This window comes from Symphodus melops, assembly GCF_947650265.1.
Source record: "Symphodus melops genome assembly, chromosome: 18".
NCBI classification, from domain to species: domain Eukaryota; kingdom Metazoa; phylum Chordata; class Actinopteri; order Labriformes; family Labridae; genus Symphodus; species Symphodus melops.
The window spans coordinates 19,068,419-19,087,237 of record NC_136708.1 but is presented as its reverse complement, the minus strand read 5'-3'; the positions used below and the strand labels follow the sequence as shown (position 1 = coordinate 19,087,237).

General features: G+C 39.9%; 1 protein-coding gene across 1 annotated transcript in view; it reads left to right on the top strand.

Moving 5' to 3' along the window:
* The first annotated feature begins 1,800 nt into the window (after positions 1-1,800).
* Positions 1,801-18,819, top strand: part of angpt1 (angiopoietin 1) — a 56,528-nt gene continuing 39,509 nt past the window's right edge. The window contains exons 1-2 of the mRNA XM_079368956.1: positions 1,801-1,839; positions 3,136-4,049. Coding sequence (XP_079225082.1) covers positions 3,639-4,049 — 411 coding nt within the window. The 5' untranslated portion in view covers positions 1,801-1,839; positions 3,136-3,638. The remainder of the gene's footprint in view (positions 1,840-3,135; positions 4,050-18,819) is intronic.

The window sequence follows — 18,819 nt, the reverse complement described above, 5'->3', positions numbered from 1 at the left end:
AACCTTCGAGTTTACAATCAGCTCCAAAGACGAATATTCTGTATTGGGTAGATTCCGTGGGATTAATCTGAAGGCTGAAGCTTCACAATGCTATAAGTAGTAAGATTATTAGCTAGTTAACCAGAAATGCTAACTATTGCATCATGGGTCCAAATGGATAAACACATTGTTTTGTCAAATAATATCTCTTAAGCTTGGAGATATAAAAAGGGTTAGATTACAACAGTACGTAAGCTAATTAGCTTGACAAGCTACACTCTTTCAAGCTAGTATTTAATGTTTCAGTCTTCTGATTTTTTGTTTTGGAAAGCCTACAAATCAGTTATGAAAAGAAAACCAAGAATTGTTAACCTATTATACTTGTTTACGCATTATGATTATGGTTTAATAATGTTTTGGAACTGGGGTTTCCCCTCAGTCATTTTTAAGGCGAAGACCAGATATAATACCTCCCGCTCTGATTTCTTTTCTTTTTATTTGTCATAGCTGCTCATAGAAATGATGTGTAGCTTCAATTTTGCACTCCAAAGGTTGCCCAGATCAAGGTGGTGATAATCTCCCACTCAGTTTCCCTTGGAAACAGTAACTGGTGCCCAGATTTGAGGACACTTGTGTAGTGCGTCAACCAAAGTCATGCGCTCCAAGAGATATTTGCACATGCTTTGTGTCTTTAGCCAGTCTGAGTTATTCAAGGGGTTTGTTATCTTGGGTTTCCTTCATGCATTCATTCAAATCGCCCCTCTGCTCCCACACAGAGGACCCTACTTTTTGTAGCCTTCTGCTATCTTTGAATATACACACTATATCAAACACACACATGCAGGACTTTGAAGACATTCATAGCAGTACATGAAGGCATGAGCTGACAGATAAAACAGGAACATGCACACAATGCCGTTAATGCACACACAAACCGAAGCTGGGACACACAGATTTTGGATGTCTTGGACTTAAGAAGAATGTTGAAGCCCGGCCAGATTTCAGACAGCTGTGTCTCCCTGAATCAGACAGTTTAAAATGGACTGTCCATAACAAGGACTTGACCTCTGACCCAGAGCCTTTCAGCGCTGTGTTTCCTCACTCTGCTCTTTCTGCAGGCCGACTGATGAAGACACATTCCTTCTTCCCATGCTCATTCTTGGATATCACTTTTGTTTTCTTGAAAATATAACAGCACAGGGTGTGATGGAGACATACTGTAGATGTAGTGGAGATATAGAGGGTGGATGAAAGACAGAAAATAAATCTTACTTTCTGCACTCCTTGCAGATTCAAACACCATGATTGGCTCTGCTCTCTCTGGCCCACAGTGATGGAAAGTTACCATGAATGTCATTCACTCCAATGTTATACTGACACTTAAAGCCTCAGAATAACAAAGAATGGTCCATTTCTAATTCTATGCTTCAAAGGCTGTTGTCTCAGTGATATTTTAAACCTTATAGATCAGTATAGATCTCAAATCCCTGCCTCCTCTATATTAAAAGAAAGGATAGAGGGAATTATTAGTTCTTGATGCTTAAAAATAAAAAAAAATCATGATTGACAGCATCAAACTCCAGTCCTGGAGGGCCGGCTTCCTCAGACTGTTAGATATCTCCCTGCTCCGACGCAGCTGAATCCAATGAGCGACTCGTTATCAGGCATCTGCAGAGCTTGATAACAACACATTGGTTTAAAGCAGGTGTGTTAGAGCAGGAAGACATCTACAAGTCTGAGGAAGCCGGCCCTCGAGTACTGGAGTTGGACGCCTGATGAATGTGACTCCTGTGGCGCTGTGTGAACCACATCAGCGGAGTACACAGGAAATGGTGCGAGAAAATGTGAGCCACTGTAACCGTGAGTGTTTGCTTCAAACTGAAACTCCATCTGTATGAAGAAGCATGATGTTGATGACAAATACAGCATATTGCGAATTTGCAATATGTCAGCGCCGGCCCTGGGGACAATTTGACTTCTTCCTGTTTGGTGCAAGGGCGCTGAGGCAAGCTGTTCATTTTTAGAACCTCTATGGAATGAACTGTTAGCAGGGATAATGTATTATAGTGTTGCTCGGGTTGCAGTGCCTGCAGTGCATGTTGTTTTTTTGACATCTTCAGCTCTAGGGAGAGCTGTAAAAAATCTTTTGTACTTACTCAAGTGATGTCACTTGAGCTAGAATTAGTTGAGCCGATAGACTTCAAATTAAAAAAAAAAAAAAAAAAAGGTTAAGTTCAGATGCAGAATTTACTACTGATTTCTGTGACGGGCTGGTGGCATTACACATTGGACGAGAACTGAACCTGCTGTGATGCAATGCATTTCGGGTAATATAGGTGTTGCGCTTTGACAAGCGAAACTCTTTAAATAGTGACAATAAATCTAAATAGGACAACAATGTTGAATGAGTCCACACAAAATTGTTGGACAACATGATTTTAAAAGACATTTATTACGTTTATTTTTTTAATTTCATTTTCATATTTATTTTATTTAGTTTTGAGTGCGGTTTATTGATCTTGGAGCTGCTTTGTATGAGATACAACAGAGGATAAAGCCACTTGTATTTCTGTATTAAAAAGTGCTGCAGCTATGCCTGCACCTTCCTCTCATAAGATCTCTTATGTTGATGCACATTATCTTTGAATCATATGTTGTAAATGACATATACAGTGTGTTGACTATAATGTATAGGGAAATAAGAAGAAAATATCAAGGCAAGTAATCTGACATTATTGTGAAGGCGCGTGAATACTACATAATTACCTTACTTTTTCTCTTGTGAAGATGGTTTTTCGTATTCCATTAGTCAAACTAGTTTAGAAAGTACAAAACACTTCTGTCTGTCTGCTACTTGTAATAAAGCACCTGTCCTTATGCAGAATAAAAGGGAGTAGAGAAATATGGTAAGAGCACATAAATAAAACCCACACATTTGTTGTTGTTTTTTGTGTGTGTGTGTGTGTGTGTGTGTGTGTGTGTGTGTGTGTGTGTGTGTCAATAGAAAGTCAGGTCAACCACATGATCCAGCAGCCAGAGTGGCTGTAAACCGATCCTCATAGTCTAAGCACATCCTCTGTGCTGGGGTCTCTTTTCTGCCAGGCTCACACACACACATACTCTCTCTCTCTCGTCTGTGGACACATTCCTGTTTAGGCTCTGCAAGGGGCAGGCGCAGTGTGTGCTGCAAGCTTGGATCTGTTCTTCAGAGTGAGCGTCTGTCTCACTCTCCACAAGTCGTTAAGTCTGAAAGCGGAGGAGGGAGAGACGGCAGAGAGACCAGGGGAGGTCTGACGACACCATCCCAGCTTTTTCCCGGCACCTATTTTAAATGCACAGATTGATAAATGCGAGCACACAGTCTGCATCTGGCTGTGGTCTACTGGAGGAACACCAAGCTTTAGAACCAAGGCTGTCACTCTGCGAGAGATGTGTGCAACGTTTCCTGCCAGGACAAGAAGTTGAAGGACACTTTCGGAAACAGAGCTCATGTATCTGTCCATGGTGGGAATAGAATTCAATGCAGGAGGTCCAGTGTAAGAATGGAAGACGTACGCTCCTGGCTAACAGTGTCTGATCCAGCTTTAAAGCAAAGAAGGAACACCTAAAGACACAAGAAACTCACCAGACTTCACCTGCAACTTTCACCTAAAGCTGATATGATGCTTTGGTGCAACCAGTTGCTCTCTTTAGCAGCACTTCTTATGATTGTGAGCTGCGGAGGAGGGGAGCAGAGGAGAGGGACGGATAGCAGCAGCAGCAGCAGCAGCAACACAGGTGGCGGCAGCAGTAGCAGTAGCAGTAGTAGTGGAGGGAGTAGCAGTAATAATTACAGCAGCAGCAGACGCTTTCACAAGATCCAGCATGGCCAGTGCACTTACACCTTCATCCTACCTGAGGGAGAGGGAGGCAGAGGGGGATCCTGCAGGGAGGCCAAATCTGGAAACCCGCAGCAACAGAACGCCAACTCCCTCCAGAGAGACGCTCCGCCACCTGAGCCGGACTTTCCCAGCCAGAAGATCCAGCAACTCGAGCACATTATGGAGAATTATACCCAGTGGTTGCAGAAGGTAAGGATGATGGATGGATGGGTGTGTGTGTGTGCAATGAAGCGCTAACAATGTCGACCAAAAAGAGCTGGAGGCAATTAAAGTGTTGCTACCCAAACTATTTAGCCATGATTTGTTTGAGTAAAATGATGTTTTCTGCAGTGTGGAATGCAGTCGAATAAGGACAACCAAAATATTTATGACTTCGAGAACACTCTTCAGACTTGTGGTGTCTGAAAAGGAAAAAGAATAAACGTTACACTTTGCCTGTTTTGATTGATGAATAATTTATCATTATGTAACATCGGGTGTTGAATCATGTCTACGACAGCTCTGCATGCGACTGGATATTGTTCTTTTTGAAGTGGTTCACGCTGTCCTATATTTGTCGGGGGGTATTTGTGTGTGGTCTCCGCTGAGTGTATGTTTGTGGGCTTTGCGAGAGATAACTTGTTTTGGTTTTCTCGATGAGGCTCTCAGACTGAAACCTCGGCTGTGTTTGCTGTTTTCTCGTAGCCGACACGTTGTTTGTCTCTGTTTTTGTCAGACCAGCGTTTATGTGCTTTAGGAGTGGGGAATGTTTTTGTTCTCGGTGATGCCGCGTTACCATTTTTAAATAGAAAAAACGACCCACAGACACACATACCGTGACAGCGCTGTGTCTAATAATGTGTCTGACAAAATGATATCTTTGAAGCTCAAAGGCTCCGTAGCCATCCGACAAACGCACCTTTTTTTTTTTCCTGTTCTTTCTCTTTTTTTCTGGACTGAACTATCCTTTGAGTAAATTCCACACATATGTCCAGTTGAGTTGTTCGGAGCGTCGGTCACAGAGCAGAGGTAGTTATATGTCAGTCACCCCATGTTCTCCAGTGGGCTGTCTCTTTAATGGCAGGAAGTCAGAGAGAGCCCCCCAGAGACCCACAGAGGAGGAACAGACAGAGACAGAGAATGCTCTCTCTATTTACTCGAGGCCAGGACGTGTGAGTAGGACTTACAAATCCAGACTCAAACACAGAAAAAGAAGAAGACCTTTTGGACTTTTCTGTTAAATAAAACAAACATTTTTTATTGAGCTGATATAATATAAAATAACTCCTTTTTAATTGCTTTGGAACAACCAAATTACAATTTATTTATAGAAGCAGCGAGGTGTTTACTATGTTCAAATATGGTTCTACTGTAGTGTTAATGATGGCTGATACGGTTTGGCAGGGACTCTGCTTTTCTAAGCTTTGAGACTCTGCGTCTCCGCAGAAAGCCAGACTATCTCTCTGAAAGGAACTCATGATTCAAATAAACAAACTTCCAAATTCGGCTTTCCCGGCCCTCCATATTCCACAATATTGAGCTTTTAAAATAAGGTTAGGAGCATGGATCCCTGATGATGATGATGATGATGATTTTTTTCTCTTGTGGTTTGTTTCGTCTACAAACCATAGTGTGCACAGATAACACCTGATGGATTTGATGGATAGCAGTTGAACTGGAGGAATTAATCAACCTCAAATTCATCAATACACCTCTGAGTCGATTCATTAGCGTGCCCTACCAAATCCATCTGGGCCGCTCGGCCTGCTTCTCATTTCCCGAAAGTAAACTTTTCACTCCTCAGGTTGAAGGAAATGGTCATTTCTCATGAATTAACCAGGCGTTGGTCTCAGTGCGTTACAGCGAGATGTTGATGGATTTTGTAATTAAGGAAGTGTCGGGTGGAGGCCTCTCCACCCAGCTGCAAATTCAGATACTTTATCTTAATCAAAATGGAGATTGAAATATCTCCAAAATAGGGCTCAATTATATTGTTTCAGGATAAATATTTTTTTGCATTTTTCAATTTATCTTTTTAGTCAATAATTAAAGATGTATCAGTTTTAGAGAGATTGATGTGAAGTATTTGAAACACTTCTTCTGTCCAACAAAGAGTCAAAACCCCAGAGAGAAAAATGTATCTATTGATGTAAAAATCCTTCCACTTATTGAGCATGCACATGGCTGGACTTACAAAATGACTAAACATGAATCGATTGACAGAATAGTTTGTGATTCATTTGTCTTTTGGTCGATTTTAAAAATCTTTTGTCGTCCTTACCCGTAACTAAATCAAATGTATTTTTTAAAAGAGAGCTTGACGGCCTCTGACAAAATCTGTGTATTGGAGGATTACTATCTGTCTTTTTAGTGGAGGCATTTACTCAACAAGGAAAATGTCATTGACTTAAGACTTGAGGTACTCCAGTGTTTACATTTTTGTGTTTATAGATTTAGTTCTTACCTGGCAGAAGATTTGGTAATTATGGGGGAAAAAAAGAGAGAGAGGAAAAAAAAAGGTTTTTAAGATGCATTAAATATGCATCACGATAATGAAAGTCTATCAACCTGTCATCTTGTGTTCTCCTTCCTCAAGTCTGTAAACCTGGGAGTTTTTCTGCTCCACTCCCAAAAGCAATCCACGTGTCAAAAAAGGCCAAGGGGGTGAAATAACACCGGCTTTATCTTTGCTCAGTGGACCTCATCCATCTGTGATAGTACAAGTGATACTATGAAAACAGTGCAGCCGCGTTGGTAGACTGAAGGGTTGACTAATGAGACCTCCAGAATAACTTTCACCTCCGATTTAAAAGGGGGAACTCATGGAAATGTCTGCCATCACCACTGATACTGTCATGCTTCTTTCGGACATGTTTTACAGTTTTTCAAAATAAAAGATCCAAAGATGAAGATGTAGACAAAATCATTTTATTGTCAAGGTTAGCGGGTCCCTTTCAAGCAACAGTAAGTTGAATGGGACACGAGTGATTGAATAATTGGACTGCAGAGAAACACAAGTAGCAAGTAGATCAGCACAGAAAGGAATGGGTATAGCTGTTTTTTGAAACACAGTGGTAATTTAGTCCAGTCACACCACAAGGTGGTGGGGGGGTGGGGGGGGGGGGTACATCAGGATGCAGTTAACATTTTTCATTGGACAGATGATGAAGTGTTCTGGCCAGTCTATCTATCTTAATCACACCAGCGTTTTTTAACTACTTGTCTGAGCGAGCGCGCGCCATGATGAAAGAGACGTTCTGAGCAGACTGAGCCAGATAGCAGCACAGTCCCTCAGTGCTCAGTCTACTGTGGGGGGTGGAAAGGGAGTGATGCAGCAAACAGCTGTTAGGGAAGCATTCAAACGCAGATCTTTACTTCCTTGACCGAGGGTAGAGTATATGGACCCTGATAACATTCCTGACCAGTCAAAGGTGGCTTGTGTTTGTCTAAGGATTACGTCCCTGGCCTGCTCGCTAGGTGAGGACCCTCCGATGAGCTTGGATCTGATCTCGTATAGGAAATAAAGCCGGAAAAAGGCAGCATATAACACAGTTATATTCGACTTTTAGACATATAGCAGCTTTCCTAAAATTACTTACATTGTATTTTCCAATAAGATAAGGGAAGCAAGAGGCTAAAAACATTTTTGGGTGTATCCCAAAAAGAACTTGTAGTTCATGCTGGTAATCAGTTGAAGTAGGCAATGTAAGATTGCCTGCCCTATCACGACACATACGTACAAAAGAAACGGTGTCAAAATAGCTGCAGACCTCCAGCTGCCAAGGAATATTTGTAGTGGTTCAGCATGCAAGCTAGCTTGTGTTTGTTGGTGATGCTGAGTGTGATTCATGTGACAGTCAGGACATTGAAAGTTGACGCATAAATTGCGAGTCTGGTAGTACAACGTAAATGTTCTAGTCACACAGTGTGAGGTGACGATTCACCACAATATATTTTAGAATCATACAGCTGCATACAACTGCTACAGATGACAGATTTTCTTTGTTCTTTTTTCAGAGCACATGATTTATTCACTTCCGTTCTGACGTAAAATCTTAAATCTGGAAAAAAAATTACCACCAGGTAGAAAGTGCATCAATGCTTAATGTGCAGTGTGCACCACTGTATGTATATGTGAGTTGATTGTTGTATCATGGCGCTGTTGATAACCAGTTCCAACAATTGCATGGCTTTTGTTGATCTGGAGGAGGATTGAGGATCAGCATTTTGTTGGAAAGATAATAATGAATGAGTCGATACAGATAAAGAAAGGATGCATTAATAAAAAGTAGATGAATTCTCACAGTCCATATTGAGAATATTCATTCTACTTCTCTAATATTTCAAGAACAATAAAACATTTGGCACATTAGGAAGCTAAGCATGCCAAAATGTGTTTCACTCTTGGGAGTGAAAGTAATACATCTCCTCATTTCCCCCGCGGTGGAGACAGTAGAAAGTGGTTGAGAGCAGTGTTTCTTGAGCAGGACGGCCTGTGCCAAACTAAGCTGTTCAACAAAGGGAGGAGGATGAACTATCTTCCTTGTCTTATCCCTGTGAAATTCCCATCATTCTGCTTCTCGACTCACATGACCGTGGTGCGTAAACAGTGTATTAAACGGATACACCAACATGTGGGCAGCAGCTTGTTTCCTTTACATACTGGACGTTCATACGAGAAAGGGTGAATATGTTTCTCTACTTAATGCTATCAGAGGCCACACAGCATGCATGCGGATCCACGGAGAAACCTATCTATTTTAAGGGGTGACCGTCTCAATGAGAGTTTATTTTCACTGATGAAGTGGGCCAAAACTAACAATCGGATGATGCAGAAAGGCTAAGAAATGCTCAGAGGAATAAAAAGTGCTTCCTTCCTGACCCCAAAACTTGTAAAAAGGAAACCATGGAAATTGCTAAAGGACACTACAATAACAGCTTCCAGAGAAGTTGTCTTGGTAGCACTTTCACTGTGACTGAAGTGGAAAGGAAAACGAGCTTTCTACTTAGCATGTCATGGGAATAAGGGAAAACATGCCCCAATATTTCTACATGGGTTTGAACAAATGGATCCAAAGGTTGTTAATGTTTCTGATTGTCAGGAAATGGGGCATTTAGTAGTTTTGTCACACTCAGTATGGAAAGCCACTTTGTTTTGAGACCTCCCTCTTTCCAGAAATCATTTTTCCATGCAACCCATGTGGCCAAATGACTTTGAAGTTTTGAAATTGGCCAGACAGATATTGTATACCTTTGTACCTTTATAGGGCAATAAATAAAGTTGTATTTCTTGGTAATGTCACTGTGTGTCTTGAATCTGTCTAGTTTACCCTATTGCAGCTACAACTCAAGTATGTGTCTCCTTGTCCATCCATCATTTTAGTGAATTACTCTCTGGTGGGAACCATACGTTGGATTTATTTTGTTTTAATTACAAGATGGTTCACTTGGCTAAATGGATGCAGAATTCATTGGTGTACCTTGTGAAAACATTGTTGATAGCTTGTAGCTTGGCACCCGTTGATGAATCTGTGGAATAAATCGAGAGCTTCCTATTATAGGTTTGTGTTTCCATGTGCCCTTGAGTATGTTCAGTCCTGTAATGGTACTCATTTTTCTTTGTTTTGGGAGTCAGACGGTTTTATGAATGAGTGCTCTGCGACGTGTCACTCATGCAGGGAAGTCATCTGTTAAAAAACATGCATCAAGAAATTTATTGGCCATTTTGATTAAAAAAAATGCAAATCTGATTTTTTTTAAACTTACTCTATGACTGGTAGTTATCGTAACGTGTTTGTAGCTTCCTGCGTGATACAACATATTCACTCTACTTTCACCTCTGTGTTTGGTCTCCACCACCTTCTCAAGGAACTGTGTTGTAGCGTAGCTGCTAAATGCTCCATGCAAGCTAGCTGCTGACCTTTTTCTGTCATCTGTTTGGTACTAATCAGCAGCCTGAGTTTTTGAAATCATGATGCTGAACACAAACATAAAAGTTGTTGGCAGAAGCCAAAACAAACACCTGAAAGAACTTAAAATGCTGATCAGCGCTAATAATTCCTGCAAATTGCCTTAAATTGAACCCAACTGGTAGTTCATCATTAATCGTGGCTCATGTGATCCATTGTTACCATAAACACATTGATTGAAGAAGCTTAAATATAAAACAAATTGGAGTGTTCTGTAACCCAGAAACTGAAGTGTATTTTAGATCTGTTATTCTACTGTGGCATGTAGATTTTTTTCTGTTTAAAATGGCTGAAACAAGAGTTTAAGCTGTTTAAAGAGAGAAGTATAAATATTACTCTGGGCAAGCAAGAAGGAGTCATTACAACTGAGAGTGTAAGTTATGGTCGAGAGAGTTGCCAAAAGCCCAAGGTTCAAGGCTGTATCTCAGCCACTGTTAAGGTTGAGTGATTATCAGTTGAATATGAGATAGTAGTAGGTTAGATAGAGCCAAACATTAGATATTACGGTCGCTCTAAGTACGCGGTTAGCGAGCAAGTAATATACTGTTATCACAGCCCGCGGCAAATCCCAACTATGTTTGAACAGCCTCAGAACTGGCCCTTATCTCAGTTGTATTTTTGTTCTATAATGACTTTTGATAAATATAGCAGATGATAATATTACTCACCCATATCTGCTGCTATTTATTTTCCTGCAGATTTTAGGTTCATGTAGGCTGTGTGCCGTAAATCAACATTTGATGGAGGTCAAGGGAACTTAAATGGCCTTAAAAAGCACATCTTTGCTTGGGAATTTGGGCTGCTCGCAGTGGATGCTGCAGGACGTCTACACAGTGTGAATTTGCAATAATGTGTCAGTCATTATTTTACAACTGTTTTATTTCCAGGAAAAGATAACAGTGAGAAAACACGCTTGTCTTGTGGTGCTGATTCTGGCAGGGATCAGTAGAACGAAATATCGGAATACTACGTACCTTTTAATGCTCCAGCTCCACGCTTTGTTTCATGTTTTTCCAAATTTTTAGCTTGTTTGTTTGATCCCCTCGCATCTAGCAATGACTTATTCCAAACTTTATACCGTAGCGTGCAAAATTGGAGAGAAAATGCATAAAGCCTCCCCACATGCTGCCCATGAGGCGAACTATCCCCAAAGCGTCTCTTCAACTCGCCCCTACAGATGTTGCTCTTTGAGAGGATGTCTTTGTCTGTCAACACCGGGGAGGCTTCCAGGTTCAGGAGGACAGAACAGCTTTACCTTTTCTGGAGTTCAGCGCTTGCAGATTTGAGTGTTTCTATGGTTTCCTATTGAAGAAACAAAAAGAAAAACAATCAGATGGTTGAAAGATCTACTGAAATTTGAAATGAGAGGCCTGCAGAATCAGTTAGTTGTGGACAGCTGGAGGGGAGGGGAGCAAACCAAGGTAAAAAAGAGGTAAAGACAGATTGGAAGATAAACAGTTTCACTCCCTCGCAGTGTGGGCCAAATGGATCTTCAAATGACGAATGGTTGGCTCCATTGTCTTTGTTTTGTTCTTGTGATGGTGGGGTGGAAGCTACTTGTTCTTAAAGCCACCACATCACATTTAGGAACTACCTCACTTGTTTATTCAGTTTTTCCACATCTGTTAGTGTGGGTGAATTTCTTGAGCTGTATTAACTTTCAGTTCAAACCCACACAACTTACTGGTAGGCCGTCTGATTAAATCCTGTCTCTGTTTCATGTGGGTGGCATTGGGACAATTGAATGTGCAAGGTCTAAGAACTGTGATTTGTGTAAAGCCTTTTTCACAGACACACATGCATAACTTATGAATCTGCCTCCTTGTTTAGTAATCAGACTCTTAATCCAGTCCAGAGCAGTGTTTGCCTGGTCTGGGATCAGAGCCAGGCTTCTCACGTTCTTATTAATACCAGTCGTGGACTTGGCAGGGTGACTACAGATTCAGTGAAGTGTTACAAAAATTAACACCATCAAAACATAGTACAGTAAAGGTCAGAACTCCTTCACGTTGTTCACCTTTCACCACATTTAAGGACTTTGGTGACACCTGTCAGTAATGCTTTAGCAGGTGATTGAAAGCACCTGCTGTACACCAGATCTTTTTAGATCAGAACTTATAGCTGGTACATCACAATACCCAAACTCACTGTTAACATTTATTGGTGTCTTTATGTATTGATTTTAAAAGATGGATACAAATGTGCCATTTTGATGTTATACTGACAATGATATTTAAACAGTTATCCACCTTTTCATGGCAAATGTAAGAACTGTGTCATATCTAAACATCCTCGAATTTCTTATGAAGCAACAACAAAAACATTCATTTGTTTTTGGGGTTTTTTTCTCTGCCAACTTTTAAATCTGAATCCAATGGTCTGTTTTTGTTCCCCAACTCTCCAGGGTCATGCGTATTGTCTCGATAAAGGCTGATTGCTCCACTATGCTTTCTAGCTGGTTGCTAGAATAGGTTTCATTGTGCCATGAAGGACTAAGATTGGCTTAAGGGTAATAATCATCGGTGGGTATGAACCCCCGGGCATGCTACATTTCCAGTTTAAACAAATATCCAGTTTATAGATACCTTTAAATAGCAGACATTTATATTGCTGTGATTGGCATTCCTGGATATCAATGTTATGTATTGGCACACTAGACACGATAAATGACAGCAACAATTACACATTAGCTGTCCATTTAATTTGGTTGCAAATGGTTACCGTAAATTCCGGACTATAAGCCGCTACTTTTTTCTCACACTTAGAGCACTGCGGCTTCTACTCCGGTGCGGCTAATGCATGGATTTTTTATGGGGGACAATGAGCTTCTGCCGCAAAAACATTTGACTTCGTCACGTCGGATCTTAATATCAGTCATTTTGCGCTTCATGCACGCACCCTCATCATGGAAAACACACGGAGAAATGCATATGATGTAGCTTTCAAGTTAAAGGCGATCGACCTGGCTGTCAAAGAAGCTAACAGAGCTGCTGCACGTTAAGATGACACTGACAGCGACAACAGAGACTGAGGAAGTGAGTAATGAAGTCATTCTGAGGCAGTGAATGGATGGACTTTTTCTTGTGAAATATCATCTTTTTCATCAGCCGTGTTACAGACACCGTCGGCTAGGCTTCGTATTGTAACGGTTCATGTTGTAAACTCAACTCAACTCTCAACTCAACTTTATTTATTAAGCGCTTTTAAAAGTCAGTAGTTGATAATGTGTTCATAATTCCGATTATGTGGAGAGTCAGTGAATGCACCAGCGAGAACGTGTTGAGTGGCTGTATGAGAGAACGCTGGGGGAGAGAGTTGGATTGTTACGGCAAATTATGTGTTGCTCTCTGCTGTAAACGGCGTGGTCACGGCCGACAGTGATCGGGTTATTAAGTTATTATTTGAACGCTCTCCTCGTCCTTTAACGTCCGTACGGACGCTACAGTATTTGCGGATGTTACCGGTAGCCTACGTCTGTGTAAATAGCTCTTGTTATAGCGTGGACACCTGCGGCTTATAATCAAGTGCGGCTTATATATGTACAAATACATTTATTTACTTATTTTTAGCCGGTGCGGCTTATATCCAGGTGCGCTCAATAGTACGGAATTTACGGTACTTTATTTGTCAATCTGAATAAATAACAGTCACATGTGCCTTCTGAGGAGCAAACACAAGCATTTTTCTTGACCAAATGTATTTAATGATATTGACAAATTTTCACGACTGTATGTTCAAAGACTGCTATCTGAATATTTCTAAGGAGCTGATTTTCGCCATTGGTTTGAAGACTGGCAATGCTGTTCTTAGCCCTTCCCAAACTTTTGGAACTTGTATAATTTTATCCTAGGAGCCGACAGACTTTGCCTAAAATGTGCTGCTGTACTGCGACCTAACAGAGCCTCACTCATAAATCTGTTTTTGCCAAACAGATGGATGTGCTTCTTGGTCTGGGTTTAAAACCAAAGTATAAATGGTTTTTGATGTTTATTTAAAATGACATGTTTGCAGTGATTCTGAGATGGGTAGATCCTCCAGGCTTGTGTGTGTGTTTGTCAGTGTGTGTGTATGTGTGTGTGTGGATAGAGATGAATCTTTGACACTCTAATGTCCATTTCTACTTATCTGTGTGTGTCTGTCACATTGTTTGACGTACATGAGTCTGTGTTTGGATGAAATGACCTTGAGCTTAACTGATGGTCTGTAAAAGATCAAATGGGATGTTTCTTCTGTGGCTACAGACAGTCATGGGATGAAGTTTGGACAGGAAAAAGGCTCTCCCAGTTTTCTCAGCAACTGTCAAACAGCCATACTGGGTAGTGCAGCATGGATGACTTATTTCTGTTGGCTATCCCTTATGCTGGCTTCTGCCTTTTGCTTCCTTTTGGATTGCCCTGAATATAAACTACTGCCCTGTATTTTTTAAGTAACTCGTATTTTCTTTAGAACAAACCACAGCTAAGTTTCATATATTCAAGGTGAATCCATGTTTTGTATTCTGCAATATCCGTGACATCATTTGACCTGTAAGAAGACAACTTTTTTAAGTCACATATAACAAGTGAGGATTACAGCATATTGATTCACATTGTCACACACTTTAGTCACAAATCTTTGAGATGAGTTCAAGATAAGTGTAAAGATGTTATACTTTATGACTCATTCCATTACCTCTTAGTGCTGCATGATGTCCAGAATTGACAACATGTTCTCCCATGGATAAATAAAGCATACCTGTATCTGTTTTTGATCACAACACAGACCATAAACAGAGTCTTAACCGAGTGAAATCCTCTTCAGAGAAGGTCTAGATATGAAGTGGTGTATACAGAATCCCTCCACTCAGTTTTATCACAGACTAAATAACATACTCTATGTAGTGTCTGTGAAGTCACACATTGGTTTCCAAAGAGAAGTAATGACGTCCAAAGATGGTGGTCGCAATATTGGAAATGCTATCTCCGTCTAACATTCAGTCAACCAAGTAACAGGGAACAAGGTAATAAAATAAGATAACATGAGCTGAAGAGACCAAAAACTGTTTGATGTACAAGGCTGTAAACATGTTTGTTTCTGCTGTTAAATGGACATTTTATTATGGAACCCAGTGAGTCCTTGGATCTGCAGTTTTTTTTTCACATTGGCTTTGGTTTAACAGACTATTGATTGCATCTTGAGAAGTATTCAACAGAATAAATGGCAACATATTTTGTTTCACAAAAAAAATTGCAACCTTAATATCAAAATAGCTACGATTTAAAAGACCTACTCTCCTTGAAGTCCCTGAAGAAGCTGCTCTGAAGCTGACCACTTAGCAAAGCTGTCACAGAAGTGCAAATGTTCACATTTCTATCCCTCTCTTTGAGATAATTGGAACACTTTTTATATTCATGTTGGCTACAAAGTAGAATTTCAAAGCTCATTCTTATTCTTGGAAGCAGCACTTCACCAATAAAACAATTCTCACCCCAAGGCCCAAAAAACTACTACTACCCATTTTCTTTCCCCATATTTCTTTTTCACCACCACAGAGGACGTGAGTGAAGGAAACACACTTAAACATTACAGTAAAGGACAATACATAAAAAGGTTTGTATCACATCCTAACCCTTATCATACAAAAGCCCTTCATGTGACATTATAAGGCGTTTTATGTTTGGTGGAGAGAATCTTTATCCATCCTATAAGTATAGCTGATTTTGTGGTTGAAATTCCTGGTTGATGTGCTAATCTGTTTGGCTTTCTTGTCTGAACATTATGATACCAGTTTAGTTGAACTGGGTTTGATTATTTGATCCACCCCTGCCTCTGACTATGTTTATACACAGATCTTGTGCACTTCAGCCTAAATGATGCAAAAATAAACAGAAACCTGGGCACATGAAAGGCTGGGGATTGCACACAGTTCACTGTGTGTCCCTCAGACTTGTCTAAATCATTCTCCCCTTTCCTTGTGTCTTATTTACAAATGGTAGTAAAAGAACGTACTTTGAATAAGTCACAATACTTTTGAGAAAAACTCTAGTAAAAGAGGTAATTATTGAGTTCTAAAGTAAAATAGTAAAGGAAAAGCTCTGAAACATACAATTTGTAAAATATTATGACCATGTTTACATTAAAACTTCTCATTTAATTCATTATTGATTAAGAACAAAATCTACAAATTGTATTTGGTCATAAAATTACAAAGAAGGAACAAAAAAGACGCACATGAACCTCTCCAATGTCCAAATCCGTTGGGGGGGAGAACGACCCTTTGCAGCAAAGTTGACTGTTGCTTATAAATTAAATGCAACATGTGTCCTCTTTTGGTCACGAAGATTGCATTCATTACTTCTATTCTTTTTTTTCTTTTTTTTTACCAGCTCTGCCTATCAAGCATAAGTTATTAAAAAACGCTGTTAAATAGCATTTTGGTGTTGCAACAAGTTTAAAAATTCACCAATATCCTACGACTTTAAAAAAGAGCTTTTCAAACACGCAAAAAGCTAAACACATTAATTTACCTTTTCAGCAAATGTTTCAGAGATTAAAGTACAGACTTGGTACATTAGATTTAAACTCCAACAAAAATTTTCTGCCTCTTTAACAGTTACAGATAACTGAAACAGCTGCTGAGATGTAAGTCTTGCTACCGCACCTTATCTCCCCTCTCAACTCTTTTGTTTAGATTAACTGTCGCTTTAGCATCACTCAGGGGAAATCTAAACCCAAATACACACACTTGCACTTCATACAGCCTATATACCACACTTAAAAGTGTTTCACACAGCCAACTGTTTTGATTTATAAGTTCTTGTTCGCCACTAGCAAAAGCAACAGTGGGAGAGAAGAAAAAGAAAAGACTCATAAGTAACATAATCCCTGCCCGGTATGATAGTGTCAGTCCATCTTTGGTGATAGAGGCAAAGCAAAGCAGAGTTGTAGGGGAAAAAAAGGAGGGACAGCAAAACACAGAGAGATGGAGAGATACGAAGAGCGGCAAGTGAGAAAAACTGTAAAGCAATGTGGTGATAGTAACCCGGGACGACTGCTGCGATGGTTTATAAACCCTGGAGCCCTCGCTTAATGGGATGTTAGGATGAAAGATAAACATGAATGTGACGTTGAAGGAAACAGCCTCTGTCATTAAATGCCCATTCATTTTGATTAGAAGAGACACCCTGCTCGAGAGATAGCGCTGCTGGCACTTGAACTGGAACACTGAAACCTTAAACTGAATTTTAACATACAACAGTCAAGGCTGAGCTTGAAACAACACACGTCTTTTTGCATCTATTTCTATCGCTTTCTGGCAGAGGATTCCCTGCTGTCATGTTTTTAAGAGGGCACAGTGGAATGCTATCTCAAGTATTTGGATGCAAACGCCTCATTCGTGGGATGCTGGATTTGTGGGATCCCTGTGTGCCTCAATAAAGGGGGCAGACTGACATTGCCTTTAACATTAGAACACAAAAATGTCCCCGTCAGGGACATTTCAGCATTTTTGCGTCTTCATGTTTGACAACTTTAAAACTACAGACTGCCCCACTGCTGGTACTCACTTTTGTTTTGTTTTGTTGTTTGGTTTTTCGTTTTGCATTCCCATGACTTGGGTGAATGCAAGTACTTCCTCTCCCATACGGCTTGATACGCTTAATTAATTGGTAATTTTCAGGCTCGTTTTGACATTAGAGAGCTGGACTGTAACTGGAGGATTTGTGAAAATACACATTCATGCCTAAGTTTAGCTTTTCTGTATTTACATTTAGTTGAACATAGAGGGAAACCACTTGACGTTTTGATTGTTGTAGGATGTGCTGGTCAAACATGAAAGAATAGAGCTTGAACAACGAGCTGACAGAGGGTCATATTCAATACTTTAAGCTGGACCTTCATACAAGTGTGGAAGTTTTACATCAGTTGCTGCTTAATAATATGCACAAAGTGAACTTGTATTATTTAGATATCTTTATATAACGCAAAAAAGTTTAAAAATAACACCGCAGAATATGAATTGTTGGCAAAATATTACATTTTAACCAGTACACCTTTGTTCAGGAATTGCTGTCTTTGTTTTTATTAGCGTTCACTTCAAGTCCAAAGAATCCACATGTAGCCATCTTCAAACCATGTTGTATATGGTTCCTTAAAATTGTGTATCTTAGAAAAATGTACATTATATCAAGTTATGATTGCAAAAAACCTTTTTGCAGTTTGACTTATAAGCAGAATTTTTTTGTTGTCATACAAAATGACAATAGACAACTGTAAATCTTAAATTTAGCTAACGCTACACTAGCTAGCTGTTTTTATCAGGGATCATTGTTAGTGTTCTTAAGATATCATTTTGATGTACCCAAAGTTTACAAGTGTAATGTTGTAAAAATATGAAAATTCTAAGTAAGCCAGACCTACTTGCAAATTAATTTTCTCCTAGCATTAGCTATTGGTTTGCACAGTCAGTTCTGACAGCTTTCTAAATACAGGGATAGAAATAACTTTAGCACGTAGTCAATACAGCATGAGTCATAAACAGACTTATTTTGTATATTTTTCTGAACAGAAAAGACAGACAGTCTTTGCCAACATTTGCCCAACTTTGCTAGCTGATTGGACTCTGCCTCTGATATTATTTGGAAAAGTTGAGCGTTTGTAGGTTAAACATTTGATCTACAGGGATTTTAACAGCTAGCTATTTGGACAATAAAATGAGCTACCTCTTTATGAACATTTTTTATACACTTTTCTACAAACCACATTTATTTAGTTTTGAACTGTGGTCTCTCTAAGGCTTCAGTGTCTTGAGTTATACGAGATACAACTGGAATCTACTTCTGTCTAGACCTCTTAAAATTAATTTCCGGAATGAATTTTGATCGTAAAAACAAGCAAGTGCCCGCGCCACCGCACCGTATATATAAAAGAAAAGCAAACATTTCTGTTGGATCTGCGCACGTCAGCTCCAGACTGCTCCATAACTTAAGTTTAACACAAAATGGTTATTTTTCCTTCTTTCATCTTTAGGGTAA